This window comes from Melozone crissalis, unplaced genomic scaffold, assembly GCF_028551555.1.
Source record: "Melozone crissalis strain CALT ecotype California unplaced genomic scaffold, PUWL_Pcris_2 ptg000027l_1, whole genome shotgun sequence".
NCBI classification, from domain to species: domain Eukaryota; kingdom Metazoa; phylum Chordata; class Aves; order Passeriformes; family Passerellidae; genus Melozone; species Melozone crissalis.
Window position 1 is genome coordinate 39,229,142 of NW_026535805.1, and position 21,793 is coordinate 39,250,934.

General features: G+C 40.7%; 1 protein-coding gene and 1 non-coding gene across 3 annotated transcripts; both read left to right on the forward strand.

Annotated features, from left to right (window-relative positions):
• Positions 1 to 1,094: 1,094 nt before the first annotated feature.
• On the forward strand, positions 1,095 to 1,165 carry TRNAG-GCC (transfer RNA glycine (anticodon GCC)). Its single transcript has one exon. It is a non-coding gene; the product is annotated as a tRNA-Gly (tRNA).
• A 272-nt stretch (positions 1,166 to 1,437) lies between these two features.
• KATNA1 (katanin catalytic subunit A1) lies at positions 1,438 to 19,582 on the forward strand. Of its 2 annotated transcripts, none has more exons than XM_054279406.1 (11): positions 1,438 to 1,504; positions 6,392 to 6,566; positions 7,270 to 7,427; positions 8,198 to 8,381; positions 10,227 to 10,348; positions 11,730 to 11,835; positions 12,171 to 12,329; positions 13,444 to 13,570; positions 15,125 to 15,259; positions 15,534 to 15,660; positions 19,313 to 19,582. In XM_054279406.1, the coding sequence occupies exons 2-11, from the start codon at positions 6,396 to 6,398 to the stop codon at positions 19,509 to 19,511; spliced, it is 1,488 nt and encodes a 495-aa protein (XP_054135381.1). In that variant the 5' UTR covers positions 1,438 to 1,504; positions 6,392 to 6,395; the 3' UTR covers positions 19,512 to 19,582. The 2 variants fall into 2 exon arrangements, with proteins under 2 accessions (XP_054135381.1, XP_054135382.1); XM_054279407.1 differs by having other exon boundaries at positions 8,216 to 8,381.
• Positions 19,583 to 21,793: the final 2,211 nt, after the last annotated feature.

Here is a 21,793-nt window from a genome sequence, read left to right on the forward strand (position 1 = left end):
CACAAGTGTAAGAGCAGGAATGCTATTGTACTTGGCTGTCACCTCATGTTTGTAACCTGTTCTCAGAAGGAGACATGTTAATGTTCAAGAGTTCAACTTGTTGGTGCTCTTTCCGTTCCGTTTCCTCTGTTCCCTCTTTCATCAAAATAAGTAAATCTTATTAATTACTATTATTATTTTTATTATTTATTAGGTATACATTATGTACTGTGAAGCTGTTCCTTAAGAGGGCAACGTATCACAGCTTTCATCTGTATTTGTCTTTGTGAAAATCCCTGCCCATCTCAAAGTGCTAAAGCAGAAACTAATGTGTTATTGGAGAGACTGAGTTATATCTTAATCCTTCCACACTTGGGGAGGAGGTTGTGGAAGTACAGCACCATTCTTTATTCATTAGCCCACCTAAAAAGGGGAGAAAAATTCCTCCAGCTATCATCAATCAAGTGATGTGATACACTTAAAATTTTAGAAACTCATCAGCAGCTTTCTGTGTCTTTACAGCTGAAGCAATGTAGGAATGGTTGTTTTAAACATAGACATTTGTTAAAGGGACAGACTAAAACTGCCAGTTTAAGAACGGGTAGAAATAGAGTAACAAGAGGAGTAAGAATGGATGTGATACACTTAATTAAAGGATGCCATACTGCTGTGGGGGTTTGGAGTTCACCTGAAGGACTATCATAAACCTCCTGCCTTGTGCCCAACCTTTAGATCCTATTTGTTGCTAAGCAGCTGAGTCTATTTAGACAGGTGACGAGGTACTGCTGCATCAGGGACACTTAAGGGCAGTTTCCTGGTCTGACTCCGCTCGGCAGCAGGTTTTCCTCAGCACACTCAGACGCGTTTTCTTCCCCAGAACGACACCATCTGTGAAAGCTTGAAGAGGTGCAGACAAGTCACAAGCAAAGAACGCGTAGATAAAAGTGGGTGCTTGCTATTCACTTGGCAAAATTCACATTTGTGAGTTACGCAAAAGAAATAGCCAATGAAACGCGCTCGATCATCAGGACGGAATTCTAGGCGAGTACCGTGGGACAAGGAAATTCGCATTTGTCACCTTCGAGTTGCGGAGGTAAAGGAGGCTTTCCGCACAAGCATTGGTGGTTCAGTGGTAGAATTCTCGCCTGCCACGCGGGAGGCCCGGGTTCGATTCCCGGCCAATGCAGTTGCTCTTTTCTAGCTGCCTTGTTAATTTTTTTTTTTCCCCCGCTGTTGATATTTAAAACCAAACCAGCTCTTCGCTTTTAGGCATAACGCTCAAAGAGACACCAACTCTTTGTCGGTCCGGCTGCGCGGACCTTCTCCCCCGTCCCACCAGGCTGGAAGTGACGCAGCCGGATTTGCCTTCAAAAATTGCCGGCGGCGGCGGCGGGAGGAGGCGGCGGGCAGGGCCGGGGCGGGGCCAGCGGCGCTGAGGGAGGAAGGGGGCGGAAGAACTGGAGGGGTCGTGGCTGCTGCCGCCGTGAGCTGCTGTCGCCGCCGCGGGTGCGAGCTCCGGAGAGGAGTAAGTGAGCGGGACGGGCCCGTGGGCTCCGGCCGGGCCGCAGGGACAGGCGGGTCCGGGACGGGGGGCGGCAGGCGCGCCCCGTGTGGCGGGGCCACCCCGAGAGTTCCTGGGCACGGGCGGGCTCCGGCTGCTCTGCCCCGCGGCCGGAGGGCCAGGGGCCACGGGGGTTGCTGTCGCCACAGCCGTGAGCACGGAGCTCGTTGTGCCGGAGCTGTGGCTCACACGTGCTCGGCGCCGTCGGGGGCTGCCGCTGCCCGCAGGTGCGGCCGGCCCTCCCGGCCCCGCAACCCGCCCGGCTGGGCTCCGGTGGCTGCTGGCACTGGCCCGGGCACGGAGCTCTGCTTCCTGTGTCTCCCTTCACCCTCCACCTGCTGTGTTGTTTGGGAGTTTTCTGTTAATGTGCAGTAATCTGCGATGATGCAAGTTTTCTCTCAGAGAGAGAGAAGCTCTCTGTGGAGCTGAAATCGCAGGCAGCGATTTCAAATATCTATTCAGCCGCAGACCTCTCTAAACTGCCAGAGAAATTTGTTAATTTAACACTGATCGTCAAAAAGAATGCCAGCCCCCATGAAGTGGGGAGAAGCCTGTTTAGTAAAGCCTTCTGAAAGGTTTAGCCTGGAAAACATAAAATCACATGCCGCCCATGTGTCTCTACCTGTTGATTGATTTTTGTAATGTTTTTTGTTTTCCGCAAACTGCCAGCCAGCCACGCTTATGTTTGTGGCTGCTGGTAGTTGTTGTTCTGCCAACCGTTATTGTTAAATACAGCAACTGGGTGAGAACCATTTTGTTTAGTATCCAGTAAGTCTGGCAGCTCTCCTTCCCAAGGAATCAGCACAGTCACTTGTTGATACCAAATGTTGCATGCCATGGATGTTATGACAAAGAGTATTAAAGGTGGAAGGGATCTCAGAGGTGATGCGGGCCATTGTGTCATCAGTAAAAACTGATTCCTGAAAGCTGTTACTTTGGGGTGTTTTTTTCTCATCGGGCTTGCCAAGAGAACTTTGCAAATATTACAGGGTTGCTTTGATGTCAGAGCCTGTATAGCAGGATGAAATAATGGAAACATGTGCGCTCTGCCAAAATTCAGGCTCTGGCTTAGTGCACACATTAAGGTTGGAGCGAAGAACTCCTTGAAAGTATTTTCCATGTATGGTTCGTGCCTTCCAGTCAGCAGGTCCACCACGGTAATTGACACACTATCAGTCAATCTCTTATTTTATTTTTTAAAGTTTGGGGGACTTTGTGTTACAAGATTGGTGCAATGTTCCTGGATTCTGACGTGTTACTGTGAGCAGAAATTACTTACAGTCATTTCCACTGATGATTTCTTGAAGTTATTATGGAAAACGTGAAGTGTCCCCAGGGTTTTCTTGATAATGGTTATAGTGGTTCTTAAAAATGGCTGGTATCTTTCAAATGAAATACAAAAATAAGTTCCAAAACCTTATTCTCACAAGCTGTAGGGATCTCGAACTTTTTGTTACTTTCCATCTAACAAAGCCGAAGAGATCTTGAACTCTTGTTAGGTTCAACCCTTGCTGGACTTGGCTGTTCTATACTCTAGAAATATTTTAGGTCCTTGGAGCAAATGATAAAATGTATTTTGTAACTAGAGGTGGGTTAATTTCAGGGAACCTTATATACCCACAGCTGGTGTGAAGAGCGATTATTCTTGTGAAGTCTGTGTGTTTGTACACAGTGAAGAATTAAACTTGCAAGACAAAGTGCTTAGGTTATTTTCCTTATATCCTGTTCACTGTAAACTTTATGAGCTCTTCTCTGTTTCAGTGGCTGTTGGAACATAGATAACTTCACTGGTCATGATTCATGGGAAGGTTGTGGCTGATAAGTGCTGCTTTGACATCCTGTTACGTGATAGCACCAAGTATTTGTAAACACGTGTGATACTGCTAAGTATTTGTAAATACTTTAAAGATTATTAAGTAGTGCAGGATTAGTTTTGTGAGAGTTTTAATCCCTTCAGTTCTGGTTTAACTCTGGATTCGTGTGTAGTCATGCCTCTCCCATGTCCTCCACCCTGCTGAGCTGCCCCAGTGTATTGTCACCTTCTGCCACAAACTTCAGTCTGCTTTCAGACTAGTACTCTAACTCTTCTTTTTCCTCCTTAGAGCTGCTTCACCATCTTCACTTACAAGTGCAGCAGACCCATGGACTCTCATTAGCGTATCAGACCTGACACTGCCTGAAGTTGTGGCAGCAGCAGTGGCATGGCCAGACATAAGCAGAGCCAGCAGCTTTTTCTGCCTCTCTTGTACTCAAGAGCCTTGTGTTTGGAAGCCACTTCAAGCTCTTTTGCTCTTATGAGTCAAGATGAAGCAACAAATTAAATTGGTTTTCTAGTTTAAACCAAATTATCTTGCATTTTCAATAGTACTAATGACACAGGTAGATTCCTATAGCACTATAAGCTTGAGTGAGCACCTTCTTTTTTCTTTTTTTTCTTCCCACAAGTTGCTAGTTTAGTCTGCTTACTTTTGTTTCTACTGCCTGTCGTTACGTTCTCTGCCCTTTCTAACCTGAAAATGTCCTTGACTCTTCCATTATGTGCAGTGCTATCCTTTTGGTCCCAAGCTTTCTGACTTAGCCTCTTTAGTTTTGTTGTTATTTTTTTCCTAATTCTAGTTACTTTCACATTTCCAGATGAAAACTATTCTTATATAAACTTTTTTATTCTTTATCTGTACGTATAAAGTTGCTGTTCTGCTTGGATTGCTCCTACAGCATTCAGTGAAAAAAGTTACCTATGACTTCCCTCTGTATTTAAAAGTCTAGTTTGGTTTTAGTAACTTGCTATTACTTGATTTTTAAAATGTCTATTAGCATCTTGCTCAACTTGTGATTTCAGCAGTGTTAGTCATCGGTTTGAGTTCTCAGCACAGGCAAACAGGTGTATCTGGTAGGATGAGCAGGAGTGGAAAAGCTCGCTCCAAAATGCAGCAGGGAAAACTTTAACATCTGTGTGATGATCCATACAACAGTTGGCAAACATCTTCAGGCTCTTTCTCCTGAGGTTAAAACCAACAAAACTCCCGAGCCAAACTGTGTCTCCAAAGCCTAATTAGCTTGGGACACGTTAATCTTTGTAGTTGGTGGTCACATTTACTGTATCAGCTTGTAGGCATCACGGCCAGCTGGGCGAGTGTCTGGCTGGGGTGAGATTACAGCAGGCAGGTTCTGTGATAGCAGGTTCCCTCTCACCCCACGGGTCCCTCTGCAGGGATGGCTGGGGGCTCTCAGAGGCCCCTCTTCAGCTCTGCTGCTGTCAGTTTTGCTGCTCTGGACTGAAAATTTTGACAGAAGCTATTTACTGTAATGGAAGCTGGGGAAGGAAGAGGAAGGAAGCAAATAAAGGAGGGGATGGTGGCTCAGGAATGCCTGAGCTATGTTTCTGTGTGTGAAACTACTTGGGAAGGGGACAGAAAAAGAAGTGAAAGCTCTAAAATGTTTGATTTGTACTTAGAAGCCCCTCTTTACAGTGGAGAGCTCACATTTTAGCAGTATGTTGGCAGGTGTGTGCAAAGAGTGGCTTCTGAAACCTCTGATAATGTGTCCAATCTTGACCCTGACCTGGTCCTGAAATATATTCATCCCTAAGTCTGTTCATTGCGCATGTGAGTTTAGTGCCTCTTACATTCTTTAAATAGTTGATCTGTATCAAGTATGCTTCATCCCAGGGCTTAGCTGGAGTTGCTTGTCTGCAGTTGCTTCTTCCTGGCACTGGGTACAGGTACCAAAATGAGAGCAGGATGACTCTCTTGCAGGCGTGTTTTTTTGCTGATTTTAATGTTTTCTGTGCCTGGTTAGGAAATTATGAGGAGAGTGGGGAAATGCTTGGTGTGTAAGAGACAAGAAAAGCAGAGACAGCATGAGTGCATTAGAGAAGAAGGGTCTGGGGTATGTAAGACACAATAATGTGGGACAACTGTTCCATGGACAGTGGCACTGTAAAGAATGAGTCTGCTTCTGCTTACACTATACTTGTATAAATAATATTTCTGTACTATTCTAATCTAAAAGTGCAGATTCTGTTGGGGCTGCAAAGTGGAAGTAGTCACAGTCTATGATGTTTGCTCCAAAAAAACACAAACAAGCACCACCGACAGGGGAAAAACAGCATGGTTTGAACAGTGTGTTAAATAAAATGGGTGGTTGCACACTAAATGTTTGATTGTGGCTTTTGCTTCCCTTTCAGTTATAACTTAAACAGCCTTGATGCTTTTCAGGGATTTCTTTGTAGGTGTAAGAAGGAAGGTGATAGGAAGGTGCAAGCTGGGCATGGAAGGTGGATATTTGTTCAGAGAAACATTTAATAAAAATGCAGAATTGTAAAATCAAGCCAATAGAAGAATAGTGTTTTTCACAAGGCAAAATCAGACTATTAAAACTCACATGCACAAAATGTTAAGGCAAAAAAACATTAACGAAACATAATGCATTAGGAGGAAGGGCTTTGATTTACTGCTTGATTGGTATTTTTTTTTAAACCACACAAGACAGGCCAGACACAGTAAAATACTAGTTTACCTTACAGTGGAATAAAGGGGTAAGGAGAGTATGCAACTGTGACTTGTAATAATGCATTTAAGTCTGCACATCTTACATGGGCTTTTTGACAGAATCTTCATGACAAAAAACAAAGCTGTGACATGAAAAGCTTAATTTCTACTAATAGAATGTCAATTATCTTTTTATGTGTATAGCATTCCTTTTAGGCCTTTTTTTTTGTAACCACTTTTTTCTCAGCTTCTAAGTTTTGATATGCCACATGAGGTAATAAGCACATGAAAATACTTGCAAAAAAATGTTTCAGTCCTCAGTTGGTTTTTTACTTCTTTAATATTTCCTATTTTTTTTCAGCTTCATGTTGAACATGAGCCTTGTTATGATCATTGAGAATGTGAAGTTGGCCCGTGAATATGCCTTACTGGGAAATTACGACTCTGCCATGGTCTACTACCAGGGAGTTCTCGACCAAATGAATAAGTATCTGTACTCTGTGAGAGATACCTATCTGCAACAGAAATGGCAGCAGGTAAATAGCACTTTTCTGGCACATTTTGAGGGAAAAGCATTGAAGTAGCAAGAATTGCCTATCTTACTGCAAACAAAAATGTAAAAATACTTACCCCATTCTCTCATATACTAGTGTTGTTATATATAGGCTTCTTTTTTGTTATATAGACTTGTTTAAGTCATCTTAATGACTTCTTTGTCTGACAGTGGCAGAACAGTCAGTGGAACATGGCTCTGTGCACTGTCTGTCCTGACAGCTATGCTGATGAGTACCCCTGCTGTGCTCAAGTTTTTTAGCCTGGTATCTTTAGGGTCTTATTTCCCTCAATGTTTTAGTGGGACTAAGGTCCTTAACAGCAAGCTGATAATTTGTCCTCAACAAAAACTCTCTTTTCTTTTCATTGATATTCTGCCTATTAGGTTGATACTTTTGATTGATATTCAGTCTGTTAGGTTCTGTCATACCTACTTAATCTGCAAAATTTGTCAAAAGTCTCTTTGATATTAAATCCAAAATCTCTTTGTTTGTTCTTTAAATGTGCTGAGGAAGGCAGAAAAACCTCCTTAATATCTAATGTCCATAATTCTTGTTTATTGAAGTAGAATTAGGTAGCTCATTAAACCCTGTGGAATCCATCCAGGCATTTCATGGGCTTGAACAGAGGACTGTTACAAACTTATTTCCAATGTGCTTAATCTACCTTTTTTTTTTTTAAAATCAGGTTTGGCAGGAGATAAGTGTGGAAGCTAAGCATGTGAAAGATATAATGAAAACACTGGAGAGTTTTAAACTAGACAATACTCCATTGAAAGCCTCACAACAAGAATTACCAGCTCATGATGCAGAAGTCTGGTCTTTGCCAGTACCTGCTGAACGTAGGTAAGAGGAAACCTGGAGACCTAAATTAATATTTATCAGGACAAAGTGTGCTTGGACTTCAGCCTGTTGTGGTGTAATTCTTGCTCTTGAGCTTAGGTGTGTAACACTTGCACCAGTAGCTTGACACCATTTGTGGTGAAGGAGGTGTCAGGTGGATGTTCTGAGGGTTTTATCTTACATAGTCCTGACTAATGTTAAGGTTCTTCCCCCCTCACACTGTTCCCTGAGTTTTTTGGTTTTGAGTTTTTATTTCACTTTTTTCTCTGTTGGTGTTAATTAGCTGGTTCAAGATGCTGAAGAGATTATTCTGTGTGTCTAGTGGTTTCTGTTTGGTTTTTTTTGCCTTTTTTTGTGAGTAGCTATCTGACTCGGTTCACTAGAAGTTCTAACGCATGCCACTGGTAGCATGAAGGAGGAGACAAGTGTATGTGCAAAGCAGACACAGAACTGTGCATTTTGACAGAAAGTGGTTGTTAGATTACTTTAGCTGTATTGTCAAATTATTGTTTGCTGGTTAATGTTTTTTAATCTCCATATCACTTCTACTGATGAGATCTGCAAAGCAAGGCACTTGTTTTAATAAGGTGAACCCTGAGCTTGTGGGACAAGGAAAATGGATTTTCACTATCTAAAAATACCTGTCTTGTTTCTGACATACAGATTTTTATCTTGAGCCATGTGGCTTTTCAGTTTGTAGCCAGTTGATTTGGTTATGTGGTGCTCACCAGTGGCTTTACACTGAGGCTTTTGCATATGTTACAACTAACCAGAGCTTCGCCTGGGCCCAGGAAGCGTCAGTCGGCTCCGTGCAGTGACTGCAGAGGGCACAGCAACCGCGCGAGTGCAGCTGCCAGGGGCTCCCACCGCCCGTCCTCTCGCAACCCCAGCGATAAAGGGAAGGCAGTCCGCAGCCGGGAGAAAAAGGACCAGCAAAACAAAGGAAAAGAGGAAAAGGTAAGCTTGAAAATTAACTTTGTGGAGTTGAGAAGCTCAGTTGTGCTTTCTTACTACTGACTGTATTGTAAAATGCCTATAAAATGTTTCTTCTGTTTACGTCAGTGTGCTGATTTGAATCTCACCTTGTAAGGTGTCTTTTCTTTGTGCACAGTGCTGGTTATGGATTAATTAAAAACAAGCAATTGCTCTGGGAAGTTGGGATCTGGTAAATGTATCTGAAGGTGGGTGCCAAGAGGGTATTTCCAGGCTCTACTTGGTGGTGCCAAGCAACAGGACAAGAGGCAACAGGCAGGAACTGGAAGTTCTGCCTGAACATGAGAAAGCACTTTTTTACTGTGTGGGTAACCACACGCTGGAACAGGTTGTCCAGAGGGGTTGTGGAGGCTCCCTCACTGGGGATACTAGGAACTGTCTAGACACAATCCTGTGCCATGTGCTCTGGGATGATGCTCTTTGAGGAGGGAGGTTGGACCAGATGACCCGCTGCAGTCTCTTCCAGCCTGACCCATTCTGTGGTTCTGTGACACGTTTACTGCAGCTTGAAGGCAGTTGTTTGAAATGGTATCACTGAATTTCTGAAATAGAGCCTGGTGGAGCTCATTCGCATGGAATGTCTTTGTGGCATAATTGCTTTGAGTATAATTTAAGCCAAGATTGATTTGCCTCTTCCAAAGCATATCAAGATTAACTTAATCTCTAAATGAGACTCTTGCCTTCTATTTATTTTTTTTTTCTTTTGAGATACATTGCTCACTCCATACTGTCTTCAGTTGTAAATGAACAAACCCCCAGTATACTTGAACTATGATCTGTTCTTGGCAGAGTGCTTTAATTTTTGTGCTCTGGTCACCATAAATTTAGCAGATGACCAAGTAAGAGACCATACAGGAAACAGCAGATTCATTGCTTTCCAGCGTCTAAATAAATCAAATATCCATGCAATAGTTTGTTAGCTTCAGCAGCCTTAAGCTGTGGCAAGGTGCATGGCCTGTGGAAAAAATATAGTCTACAAGGGTGGAATTGTTTAGCTGGGTGAACTACTACCTCTATTAGGAGCTAAATTAGATTGCCTCTGAGTGATAATCCTCTCCCCATCAAATATATCCACAGAGAGACAGGATAGGTCTCTTTTTCTCTTTTACAGTTGTTCTGTCATCACCAGTGCTTGCTGTTAAATGTGTAAAACCAGGGTATGTCTAGTGAACTTTATTTCCTTTCAGTTGCATGGTCTCTGCTGTTTGAGCCCTTTCAACTATGTAGCTTCTTTGCTTTGACTCTGCTGCAGAGCTGCTTCTCTGCTGTTCATGTCCATGCTTCTGTATCAGTTAATTAGCTCTGGTTTTACCCCTGTGGTCTCACCATTGCTCATTCTACATGTGGAAATCATGCTTAATTTTTATTTTTTTGTGTCCCACATACATGGCATATTTGTGACACTTTGAGAATTTGAGATACTCTCAGTGCGACAGTATGGTCCGGTCTTACACATAATTTTCCCTTACTGTGTCTCAGATAGTTTCAGATTTCTGTGGGAGGAAAGGCAGAAACTGTTACACTGGGATAGGTGTATGGAGTTTTGATGAGGTACCAAAACAAAGAAACTGCATCAGTACAACATGCTGGCTTTGGGGAGAAGGAAATGGAACCAGGGCAGTACAGAAATCTGGGTGAAACACACAGATCCATCCTGCACTGCAGCTGTAGTACAGATGCTTCATAATTTTCATCCTGGTTTATGTTGCCACCTTCTAAAAATACGATGCTGTTGTGGACTTAGGGTAAAAATTCATTAGTGGCATGACCTTTGTTATGTATTTACATTGTTATATCCTTTATATGTAGAGCAAATCCACATCTGAGATTTCAGAGTCTGAACCAAAGAAATTTGATAGTACTGGATATGACAAAGATTTAGTAGAAGCTTTGGAAAGAGATATCATTTCTCAGAATCCCAACATCAGATGGTAAGTTTGAGTACTGCTGCTAATCTCTTGAGCTGTTTCTGTTTCCTCTCATGTGATATGACAAGAATTAAGTATTTTAACAGATACTTACATATAAAAAGGTACATACAGGTTTTCCTTATTGCATTTAAACAGGCAATTAAACTTTTTATGTAGCTGAATACTTCTAGAACTCAAAAAAAATTTTTTCCCCACATATATTCATATAATAGTTTGGGCTGGATGGACCTTTAAAGATCTGCTAAAGCAGTCCCCTGCCATGGCAGGGACATCTTTCTCTAAATCAGGTTGCCTAAAGTCTTGTCCAACTTGGCCATACAAAGCTTCTCAAAATTTTCTGAGAGTCCTAAATCAATTTTTGAGATACACTGACAGAAATTAGAAACTTTTACACTGAAAAAGAGTATCTTTATTTGAAATCTGTTTTGCTACTCTGGGGCATATCAAGACAGAAAACTGATTAACAATAAGTTATGTCAATATAGGAACCCTTTGAAATGTTGCTGGATGTAATGTGGCCACTAGTATAAAATATAACCCTGTGCCAGTACCAGTGCCAGTGCATAAATGTGTTAAATATTAAACCTTATATAAACCTTATATAAAGGTTGCTTTCTGTTCCAAATGTTTCCAAGCTTAGGAGGATTAAATGGGCAAAATTCTTCTGGCAAATAAAGTAGGCTTTAAAAAAAATCCAACAGTCCCACAAAACACTTTGTGTGCATGCAACTGCCTTGTATTTCAGTTTAATATTTAAATATATGTTTCAGTTTTTATACTGAATCTTAAGTTACTACTTCAGATTTTAAACTAGTTCTTCATATAGATGTGTTTTGAAACCAAAATGTTACTTGGGCACATGCTGATGGGAGGAATGCCCTGGAAGTTATTTTCAAGGAAATAAGACCAGCCTATAAGGTATCTAAGAATTCATACTTTTGTAACTCTGAAAAATAATTCTAAAAATCATGTTTAATTCTGCTCCATCTTCAGCAAGTTGTTCTTGTAACAATGAAAGATGGTATTTAAGTTTCAGGGACATCCAACCTCTCAGCAAAACAAGAAAGCATAATTGGTAGTTAGCCTAAGTTTAACCAACCTGCTTTCTTCTGCTTGTCTTTCTCTGAATACTGACAATGTTGCTCTAATGAAGTAGTTCACAGTTTCTTTTTGCTTTTGCATCCATCCAGAGTCTGCCAGGCAGATGCCAGTTGTAGCTGTTACAGGCTTTTGCCTTTAGAACATAAATAATTCAGGAAAATGAATTAGGTTTATGGGAGAACCAATGTGTAATAAGTTTAATTGTGTGGCTTTTTGAGCTGTGGAGTGATTCTTTTGCCTGCTGTCTGAATCTGTCAAACAATTTTCTATTTCTTGTCAGGGATGACATTGCTGATTTAGTAGAAGCCAAAAAGCTGCTTAAGGAAGCTGTAGTTTTACCAATGTGGATGCCAGAGTTCTTCAAGGGGATTAGAAGACCGTGGAAGGTATGAAAAAATGTGCTCCTGTGATCATAAGTAGGATTTTGAGATTGGATCTTGGCAGAAAAAGAAATTTCAAATGTTTCACAGTTTAAATAAATTCCTCTTGTGTTTGAGTTACAAAATTTATTGTAAGTAATAACAAAATAAAGATGTCAGTCAGATACCTGCACGCTGTCTTCAGCTTGGTGTTTGCTAGTGAGCAATGACATTAATTACTTACCACTGAATAACTTTTCAAGGGAAAACTTACATCCAGTAGTTTACTATTACACTAAACAAGCTGTAAAATTCTCTGGTTTGATTCTTGTCCTAAACATGGTTCTTTTTTATTTTAATAGGGTGTGCTGATGGTTGGTCCTCCTGGTACTGGAAAGACCCTCCTAGCAAAAGCTGTAGCCACTGAATGCAAGACAACTTTTTTCAATGTTTCTTCTTCCACACTTACCTCAAAATACAGAGGAGAATCTGAGAAACTTGTTCGTCTGCTGTTTGAAATGGTGATTTAAGTTTCTGAACATGAACAGGGAGATAATGAAGTAGATTCACCTTTGGAACAGTGAAACCTTACCAAGGTTTCAAACTTACAGCATATATAAACAGCTCTCCAAGCTGGGAATGCTTGGGGGCATTTCTGATTTTCCCATTTGCATTTCAAGATTATTCCTAAATGGATTTATAAAAGCTGAAAAATAAGTAGTCTTTTATTTTCAGGGTTAGCTTGCTACATTAGAGGTAGCTCACTATAAGCTGGTGAGTGCTGCAGAACACACATAATGGAAATTTAGGGATGGAATTAATTGCTTTCTGGGTGAGAACCTATTTAGGTTGTGTGCTTTGTTGTTTTTGTGGGTGGTTTTTTGTTTGTGGTTAAAAGAAGTGGCCTTCCAACTGTAGTTGGCTTCGGAGCACATAATACTTGAAATAATACTCAGAAAATAGTTGTCTTTTTTTCCCATATGTTACCAGGTATGTGTGCAGTGTTTGCTAGGGTGCCCAGTACTGAAGGAGACAGCAGAGTTAAAATTACAGTAGTCAGAAAAGGCAAGAAATAAAAGATCTTTTACATTATAATTTGTTAGGCAGGATACCAGCTCATTTAATGTGACTGGTCAAAAATGCAGGTAACACAATGAACAGCATCTCAACTGCTCTAATGCAATAGCTTTTATTATCCTGGATCCTTGTCTTTAAATGCTCTTGTTTTCAAAAAGGTCAGGTATTTTGCAGTTGACCTGTCACTTGGACAGGCTCCATGTCCTGATGTTCCAGATTAACATTCATCCTGGCTTTAACTGAAATACTATTCAAGTAATCTGTGATGACTTTGACAGTTTAAAAGGTTACTCCTAATGTGGGAAACAGCCTATGGCTTATGAAATGTTAGTTTTTAGCTTTAACAACTACAAGACTTTGCCAAAAGCCCTTCTTTTCAAAGGCTCTGAATGAATGCACAGCTGCTCTGTACCTGAGGGCTGGGGTCTGAGAGGGAATGGTGGGGATTGTTTGATACTTGGGGAAAATACATCATTACTCAGCTCTGAATATGCTGCAACTTCTTAAATGGGAGTGAACTGCTATTTCAGCTTGTGCTTTATCTTTTGCTTTCTCCAGGCTCGATTTTATGCCCCAACAACCATATTTATTGATGAGATAGACTCCATCTGTAGCCGCAGGGGAACTTCGGAGGAGCATGAAGCCAGCCGACGTGTGAAGGCAGAGCTGCTAGTTCAGATGGATGGTAAATAACCTGGTCACTGGGAACTGCTGGACTGCAGGAAACTTGAGGGACAAAAAAACCAAAAAAAAACCAAAAAACAAAAAAAAACAAAAAAAAAAACCCAAAAAAAGAGAAAACTTCTTTCTTCAGAGGCAGTTTTTCAAAAGCTGTACATGAAATTGGGATTAACAGCCACAAGTGACATCATTTAACGATCTTTTGGCCTCTGAACTATGGTCTTGTATTGGTGACTCAGAATGAGGAAGATTCAGTGAAAAATACAAGATTTCAGAAGAGTAGCAGAAAAAGAACCTGCTTCTGTCAGTATTTGCCTGGCATATCACTCACTTCTTCCAAATTAAGAAAAAGTGCTTCAAAAGAGCTGTTACCTATTTTTATTTAAACTTCAAAAGCAGCATTACATTTCATTTCTTTGGGATCTCTTTTTCTCCTAAAAATATAAATAACGAGTGAAGATCTTCTGTTTTATAGAAGTGGTTGGGAGAGTTTTCATTTTAAAACACTGATTTCACTACAAATATGTGGCTAAAATTTCAGAAATCAATGAAGCTCAAAAGTAGGTAGCAATGCAGAGTTGCTACAGAGAGCCTGCATTTTATATTCTGGGGAGCAGAGAGAAGGAGAGGAACTACTGAGAAGTGCTAATCTATGGTCTGCTTTGTGATAGAATTCCATGAGTCAGAAGATTTGCATATTTATTTCTCCTTCTCTGATGTTCGTACCCTTTTATTTTTGTCTTTAAAGAGCAGCAGAGCTCTAATACTGTTCTCATATCAAGTATGTACATAATCTGATTTTATTAGTAAGAACTATTTCAATCCTTTTACTTAGGCATTAATAAATTGTGTTTTATATGCAGACTCTCAGGCGGGCTAGGTACAGCAGCTATCCCACAGCCCAATCCTGTTGTTCTAAGCAAAAGCAGTAGATACAGAGAGTAGCAACTTAAACAAAATTACCTTCTTCCCCTTGTAACAGATCCACAGTGTTTATAAACTGAGATGTTCTATCTGTCTCTAAGAAGTTGTGATTTAGTCCACCAAATTTAAACATTCACTTCAGCAGTTTGCACAGTCCACCTGTACATATAAAACCATTGGCCTGACTTCAGAAATGAAGGCACCTTGTAGGGGAGTCATGCTGCCTTGGTGTGGCTGTTGGTGAATACTGTGGGGAATGTTGGTTTTGGTGTTGGTCGTTGCTTTCTTTCCTCACTGGCTGCTACAAGATGTTGGTGTGAAAATTGACCCACTCTTGTGGCAGAAGTACAAACAAACAACTCTGCTGTAAAACCATTCTGGCCATGATAGGGAGGAACTTCCTGGTCTGAGCAGTGCCCTGTGCCCCTGCTGCTGCTCAAACCAGGCTTCCATTCATGCTTGCAGGCTCTCACAGAGATGGAAAAGCAAACTGTTGCGCTTGATGATTCTGTTATGCTTGGGCTCATTAGAGTGCAGTAGAGTACAGTTCTGCTTTAGTACTGCAGAAGTGTTTTCTCTGTACATGAAATTTCAATAAACATGTATATTTTATCTCCTCTATTCTGGACTGCAGGTGTTGGGGGGGCTACTGAAAATGATGATCCTTCTAAGATGGTCATGGTACTTGCTGCTACTAATTTTCCTTGGGATATTGATGAAGCCCTAAGACGGAGACTAGAAAAGAGAATTTACATTCCTTTACCATCAGGTATGAAGAACTGGGGAGAGGAGTGGTTAAAAATTCTAAAATCTAAACCTCATCGACATTCCTTCAGTTTTGATCACTTGGTTTAAAAACCTAATTGATACATGTATGCAAATTCACTTATGGATTGAGGACCAGTTTAAATCTAAACACAAACATTTACCCTTGTAGCAAGTACAGCATCCTTTTTCTCATTCTTCCCTCTTATCCTCCTTCAATTTATTGTTTATCTTCAGAAAGGAAATTGTAGAGACTCAATTTTCTTTTCTCTGATTAGCCAAAGGTAGAGAGGAACTCCTCAAAATAAATCTGCGAGAGCTGGAACTGGCTGATGATGTTGACCTTGCAAACATAGCTGAGAAGATGGAGGGTTATTCAGGTGCAGACATTACCAATGTATGCAGGTAAGCTGACATTGCATTATTTGTGTTACTACTGCTGTAAACTTTGGGAAAACTGTTCATAATGTGGCCAGTTTACATGATTAAAGTTATTGGATAAAAATAGACTGTAACTTGTCTTTTATGTATGGCTAAAGGGTGAAATACTGCATTAATATGTACCTAAATTTCCATTTGGAGAGTAGTTGCAACCTAGTAATCTAGTAAACTGTGATTTAGGTAAAATTCCACCTTCCTTCATGTAGACTAAATTCCATGCATGAGGATTATCCAGAGGATGGTTAATTTGTGGAGTTGCAGTCATTCTGCTTGGGCTATATGATTGCTGCAGAAATCCATGTGAGAGACAACAGTGATATAGGTTGGAATAACTAAAGTAAAACCATGGAATTTTCTTCTTTCATAATATGGAAAAGGTGTACAGTCTTGTGTGATGGTACAAGAGCAGTGTACCCAGAACATTGGTTTTGTGATGAGACTGACTAAAGTTTTCTGCTACCTCCTTCATTTCCCTGTCTCCTCAGTACTGTTGGCATACGGTTGTTTGTGGGCCAGTTCTCTAGCCTAGATTCCTGAAATAATTGACTAAAAATATCTTCTAATTCTTTCCAATTTTTCAAAGAAAATAGAAGGGAAGGGAAGGAGAGGACTGATCTGTTAAGAGATGAGTGTCAGCTGTCCTGTTTACATCAAAGACTTGCACTGGCTCAGCTGTGGCAGTGGCAAGCTGTGAGACGTGCAGTAGGGGACAGAGAACTGAAGCTGCTTAGATGCTGTTGGAGCACCTGTCTAAAGCTGCTTTCAGGCTTTGGAGGTAGCACTGAAGTGTGGCAGGGCAAAGCTTGAGCTCCCAGCTGCTCCAGCCCAACCTGTGTGGGCTTTGGGCAGGGTGAGAGAGCTAGAGTAAAAGCACCTCTGGCTGCTCCCTCCAACGCGGCTCCGTTTCTTGCCTAGATTGTAAACGCGGCTCTGCAGACAGTGTCAGCACAGCTGAGAGGAATGTGCTGTGCCACAGGGATGAAAGCAAAGCTTGTACACAAAGCTGCCACCAAGGCTCTGTCAGCAGGGCCACTGCAGGCTGAGCTAAAAGTTTGGAGCCTCAGTAGAATTTCCTGAGTGAACCTTGCGCAGTGTCTGGGAAAATAATGGTATGTTAGTTGCTCTGAATCTGTGTTGTGGAGATTTGTTTCATTTTGTAGATTTGTGAGGTGAATTTCTGGTGTTCTTTTGATCTTTGGTTCTGCTTTGAAAGGAGTTTGTGCTAATAGGTTTATGTTATATGAAAGAGAATTTATTTTGTCTGCTGCTTTGTGCATTTTAGCTGCAGTTTGTCTCCTCCAGTCTGTTCAGTGTTTGTTGTTTGTAATTCATTTTATACTGAATATCAATACAATTATTTTAGAAATGAAAATACTTGTAATGTTTTTCAGTGAAATTTGTGTGTATGTATTTGTGCATAATTAATTTTGATGTTTTTTTTAACCAAAGCCCCTTTGTACAAATACTATTTAAAAAAAGGCAAACAGAAAAAAAAAAACCACAAAGAAACATCTGAATCTTCTATTTGTGGTCATCTCTGAAGTGATGACTGAGATGGCAGCAAGCAGAAATCCAGATGAACTGAGATTTGGATGTACATAGTTTGAAATCACTAAGAAAGTACTCATATTACTGTGTATTTACACTTTGTTCATGGTGTCAGGAACAATAGCTCTTGGATATGATTGTTTCATTTCCATTGAGACAAAAATATGTGGATGATTTTAAAGTGCTTTATTATGGTTCAGGCTCTTAGGATAGAAGCAGGGTAAAGTTCAAACTTGTATACCCTGTCAGTCCTTCCTAGTGACACAAACCAAGAGCTCTGGTTTACTGAAATTACCCTCCTATCTTAAAGAATTTGAGGTGAAGTCCAAAGTTTGCTGAGCCAGAGTGAAAACCAGTCAGAGGTAACACTACAGTTGGTAGCAGTCAGCATATAACCAGGGGGAAATGAAGGTGAACCTTCATTTTAAAATCCAGGAAATACAAAATGCACCCAAATTGCAGATTAGATGTGAGTATGAACTAACTTTGGATGGTTGTTTTGGGTGGACTGTCAGTGTTGAAAGGCCTTTAGAACAGAACTGGTCCCTGCTGTGTCTGGCAGTGGGTGGCTGCCTTTTTTTTGAATAAGGTTTTGATGCTTCTTCAGGCACCAAGAGTACATTTGAGAAAGCGCCAGAGGTTCAGTTTGGAATGACTGTCCATAAAATGACTTCACAAAAGAAGTGGTAGCAGCTGCACTTCTGTTCTATCAGTGTGTTAAGGTGTATGATGGGCTTGTTGCTGGTTGGCTGGATTGTTTTTGCTGGACTTTCTGGTTTTTTTAACTGCTGTCTGCAAGCAAATTAGATGGAATGTCCCCTCGCCCCATTGTGGAACAGTACATTATGGTTTACAAATGATGTTGTAGTAGTGAAGGGTGGTGATACTTGGCTGAGATGGAGTTCAACGAGACAATCTTTTGGTTGTTCTGAAATTTTAGTTCCTGTATTAAGAGATTTTAATTTATTAATTAACACTGAGATGAGCTCAGCTGGTCAGAGCATGGTGCTAATGATATCAAGGTTGTGGATTCAATCCCTGTACAGGCCATTCATTTAAGAGCTAGACTTGATGATCCTTGATGATCCTTGTCCCTTCCAGCTTGAATATTCTGTGATTCTGTGAGTTATTTAGTAAATTCCTGAAGTCTGACAGTTATGGTTTCCTTTAGCGGGAGGGGATGGTGCTGAAACAGAACATGCTCAAACCATTTTTCTAAGTCCTTCTGGAAGACAAGGTTTAAGTTTTTGTCTCTTTGGATTCTCACCTTCTTACATGACACAATATACTATTGTGATATCACAAAGATTACAGTTCCATCTTTTATACTGTTAGATTAGCAGTGTTTTCTTGTTATTATTAGATCTGTAACAATGAATTGGCAGGAACTTCAGCCTTCCAGTGTTACCTAATTATCGCCTCACTAGCTCATCACCTGCTGCCACCAGAGTTACTGCTGGAAATCTAAATTTAGTCAAACCTAACGCTAAAGAAAATGACACACTTGTAAAAGTGCTTAGTGCTCATTAGGGCCTGAAGTTTGAGGAGCTACAGACAGAACAGATTTTGTTATTTAACATTTAGCTTTTGAGTGTAGAGGTTGGAGGTAGATACTGTTGACTTCCCCATCTTTGAAGTGGGATTCCTGTTAAACCAGGAAGCATTCAAAACACTCCAGCTACTCCTTCTATATCTAGGAGGAGTGGAATTGTTATTGCCTTGTTCCTATTTAGAAATACTGTAAACAGCAGCTGCATCATAGGCAAGCAGTGACATCAGCTTGTCTTTACCTCAGTCAGTTTGTCTTTACCTCTTTTGCCTAGCCTATGAATAGTAGCTCTTCAGATATCCAGTGAGGATAATGCCATGTTTGAAAAATATGGATAACATGGTATTGTAGCTTGTACAAGCACTTGGAGATATTCCCATAAAAGTTTAAAGTTCTTGATTGAATCTTTTTGAATGCAGCAGCTTAACTGGAATGCTGTGTTGAGCCTTTCAAACAACTGAACTCACCTCACTCATCCTGCATTGAGTAATGATTTTATTTTCTCACCCTCCTGACCAGAGATGCATCATTGATGGCTATGAGGAGGCGTATTGAAGGCTTGACACCAGAAGAAATCAGAAATCTTCCTCGAGATGAAATGCACATGCCAACAACTATGGAAGACTTTGAAATAGCTTTGAAGAAAGTTTCTAAATCTGTTTCTGCTGCGGACATTGAGAAGTACGAGAAATGGATAGTTGAGTTTGGATCATGTTGAGTTGTGTTCTCTGGAAGAAACCACCTTATGTCTTAAAACAGCTTTAGAAGTAATCGGTGATATGTCAGTGCACTGCGTGCTCTTTTTAACTTTTGTAATTTAAGAGCAACAGATTCTAAATAAATTTTTTTTCTAAAATGCATATTCTGCCTAGCTCTCTTTGAACTAGCTCAGAAGTCACCCATTTTTCTCAAATGCTGATGGTATCTGATTTGATTTTCAAGATTTTAAAATTACTTTAATACTCGGGCTCCTTTCATCAGTATTTACTCTTGGAAAATTGCTTTTGTGTCAATAAAACCTCCCAGGCTAGCACTTTTAAGTGAGTCAGGGATGATGGGAACTTGAAAATGGGACAAACAAGATGCAGTTACACAGATTTAAATCTTGGAGAACTCTACCTTTAAACTGTTGTTAAAGAACCTGTGCAAAGGCTGAGATGTGGAACGGCAATGGTCATGCTGGAACAGTCAATGGAGTTAGTGAAATTTGAGCAAGGGGTTAAGATCATCGTGGGTTTACAGTAGCTGTTAAATAATATTAAAATACATCCAGCTGGTGTACACTAATTCTGTGCAGCCAGCAGTGATGCTGTCACATGTGTAGTTTCCTTGTTAGTCTGAGAAATCAAAAACTTTCTGGCATTAATTCTACAATAGGTGTTTCTCCCTTGACTGGTACTGCAAGCAGCAAAACGTTAGACTGGTGAGTTGGGTTCTGATTTACACAATTATTCTGGTAAGGCAGCACATGTTGTGTTTGTGCTCAGTTTATAACCCTGACTTTACAATTGACATAAAATCTAAATTCTCATTTTTCATTACTTAACTGCTTCTCCATGCCACTTACTGTCTGAGTCTGCAGTAACCATCCAGGTAATAACTTTAGATTGTGCTGAACAATGGTAATTGTAACTAAACCACCTTTAATTTCTATCCATCTTCTGCTGTTTGGGAAACATTTCTTCGTGCTAGCTCCTCTCAGTGCAGCCAGCTGTAGCTCTGCTTATGGGTAAACTTCATTATTTTTCATGAATCAAATAGGTCTGGACTTGTTCCAGCTGGTAGATCCATGCTGTATAAAGCTGGCTGTGGAATTCCTGTTCATAATGGTAATGCAGAGTTGCAGTCTGAGTAGGAGGCAAGTGCATCTCAGAGACACAGCTGTGTAAATGCCATTATTGTGAGCATCTTGTTCATGTGCCTGACATTCATGGCTATGTTGTGAGTGACAGCTGGACACGCTGAAAAGGGACTTCCAGCAGTGCCAGCAATGAGAGGCTCCATTAAAACACTGAGATCTTGTGAGAGATCCTGAATCCCTGGGTGGACCTGGCATGATGAGCCCAGAAATGAAAGGAAAAAGTTGAGGTGAGTATACAGATGTGTACATTTATATTCTTCCATTTCCAGAACAGAAAACAAATTTACTATTTTCAGATAGTCTTATGTGTCAGAGTTATTAAAAACGTGCAATATTTTGAAGACGTGGGTACTCTTACTACTTATTTTTCTGTTTGTATGTAAGGATGAAAGTGTAGCTGTCAGGTGTTGTTGCAGATTTCTCCTAATTCACTGCAAACAAACCAGAACATTTAATCTGTCTCCCACATAAGCAGGGAGAGTCAGCAAGCTTTGGACCTTGGCAGCAGTCCATTGAGGGGCCACTTAGACTAAGTGTGATATATTTTGAGAACTCCCAAAGTACACCTCAACTTGAAAGCAGTAGTTTAGTATTCAGCCAGCCCTGTTCACTCTGACTGAACAAAATGAACATCTCTAATGCATAGTACAGGAAAGAGAAGGTGATAGAGGCTGAATTTGTAGCTCAGAGGTTCATTTTGGTTTGGAGCACACAGTGTGGTAATACGCAGTTCTGAGGGCAGGCAGGGCTGCAGTGAGGTGCTTGTGAGGAGATGAAGTTCCTGTTTGTAGGAACCTACCACTATCCCACCAGGGATTTTTTGGAAGATAGGTTTTGTTGGGTTTTTTTTTTCAGTTCCAAGTCCCCTCACATATCTTCCCCTAGAGGGCACATCAGTTCACGTCCTGGAAAATTGAGACCTACCATGACTAACATGCAGGACAGTTGCCCTTTCCTTACTGTCTTAGTTGGGTGAGGTGTTTTTTTAATCAATTTACATAATAGTTCAGAGTGGTGCCAGCTCAGGGTAGCACTCCTCTGAAAGGTATGTGACTTGTGATTTGGAAAAACCATGTGCATGCTAAAGCAGAAACACAAAAGCTTTAACTTTTTAAAGACTTGATAACTCCAGCTCCATA

Bases quoted from the DNA above. Each gene is read 5' to 3' on its own strand.
- KATNA1 (XM_054279406.1), top strand. From the start codon at position 6,396: ATGTTGAACATGAGCCTTGTTATGATCATTGAGAATGTGAAGTTGGCC. The intron at 6,567-7,269 runs GTAAATAGCACT...TTTTAAAATCAG, and splicing joins TGCAACAGAAATGGCAGCAG to GTTTGGCAGGAGATAAGTGT. The intron at 12,330-13,443 runs GTGATTTAAGTT...TGCTTTCTCCAG, and splicing joins TTCGTCTGCTGTTTGAAATG to GCTCGATTTTATGCCCCAAC.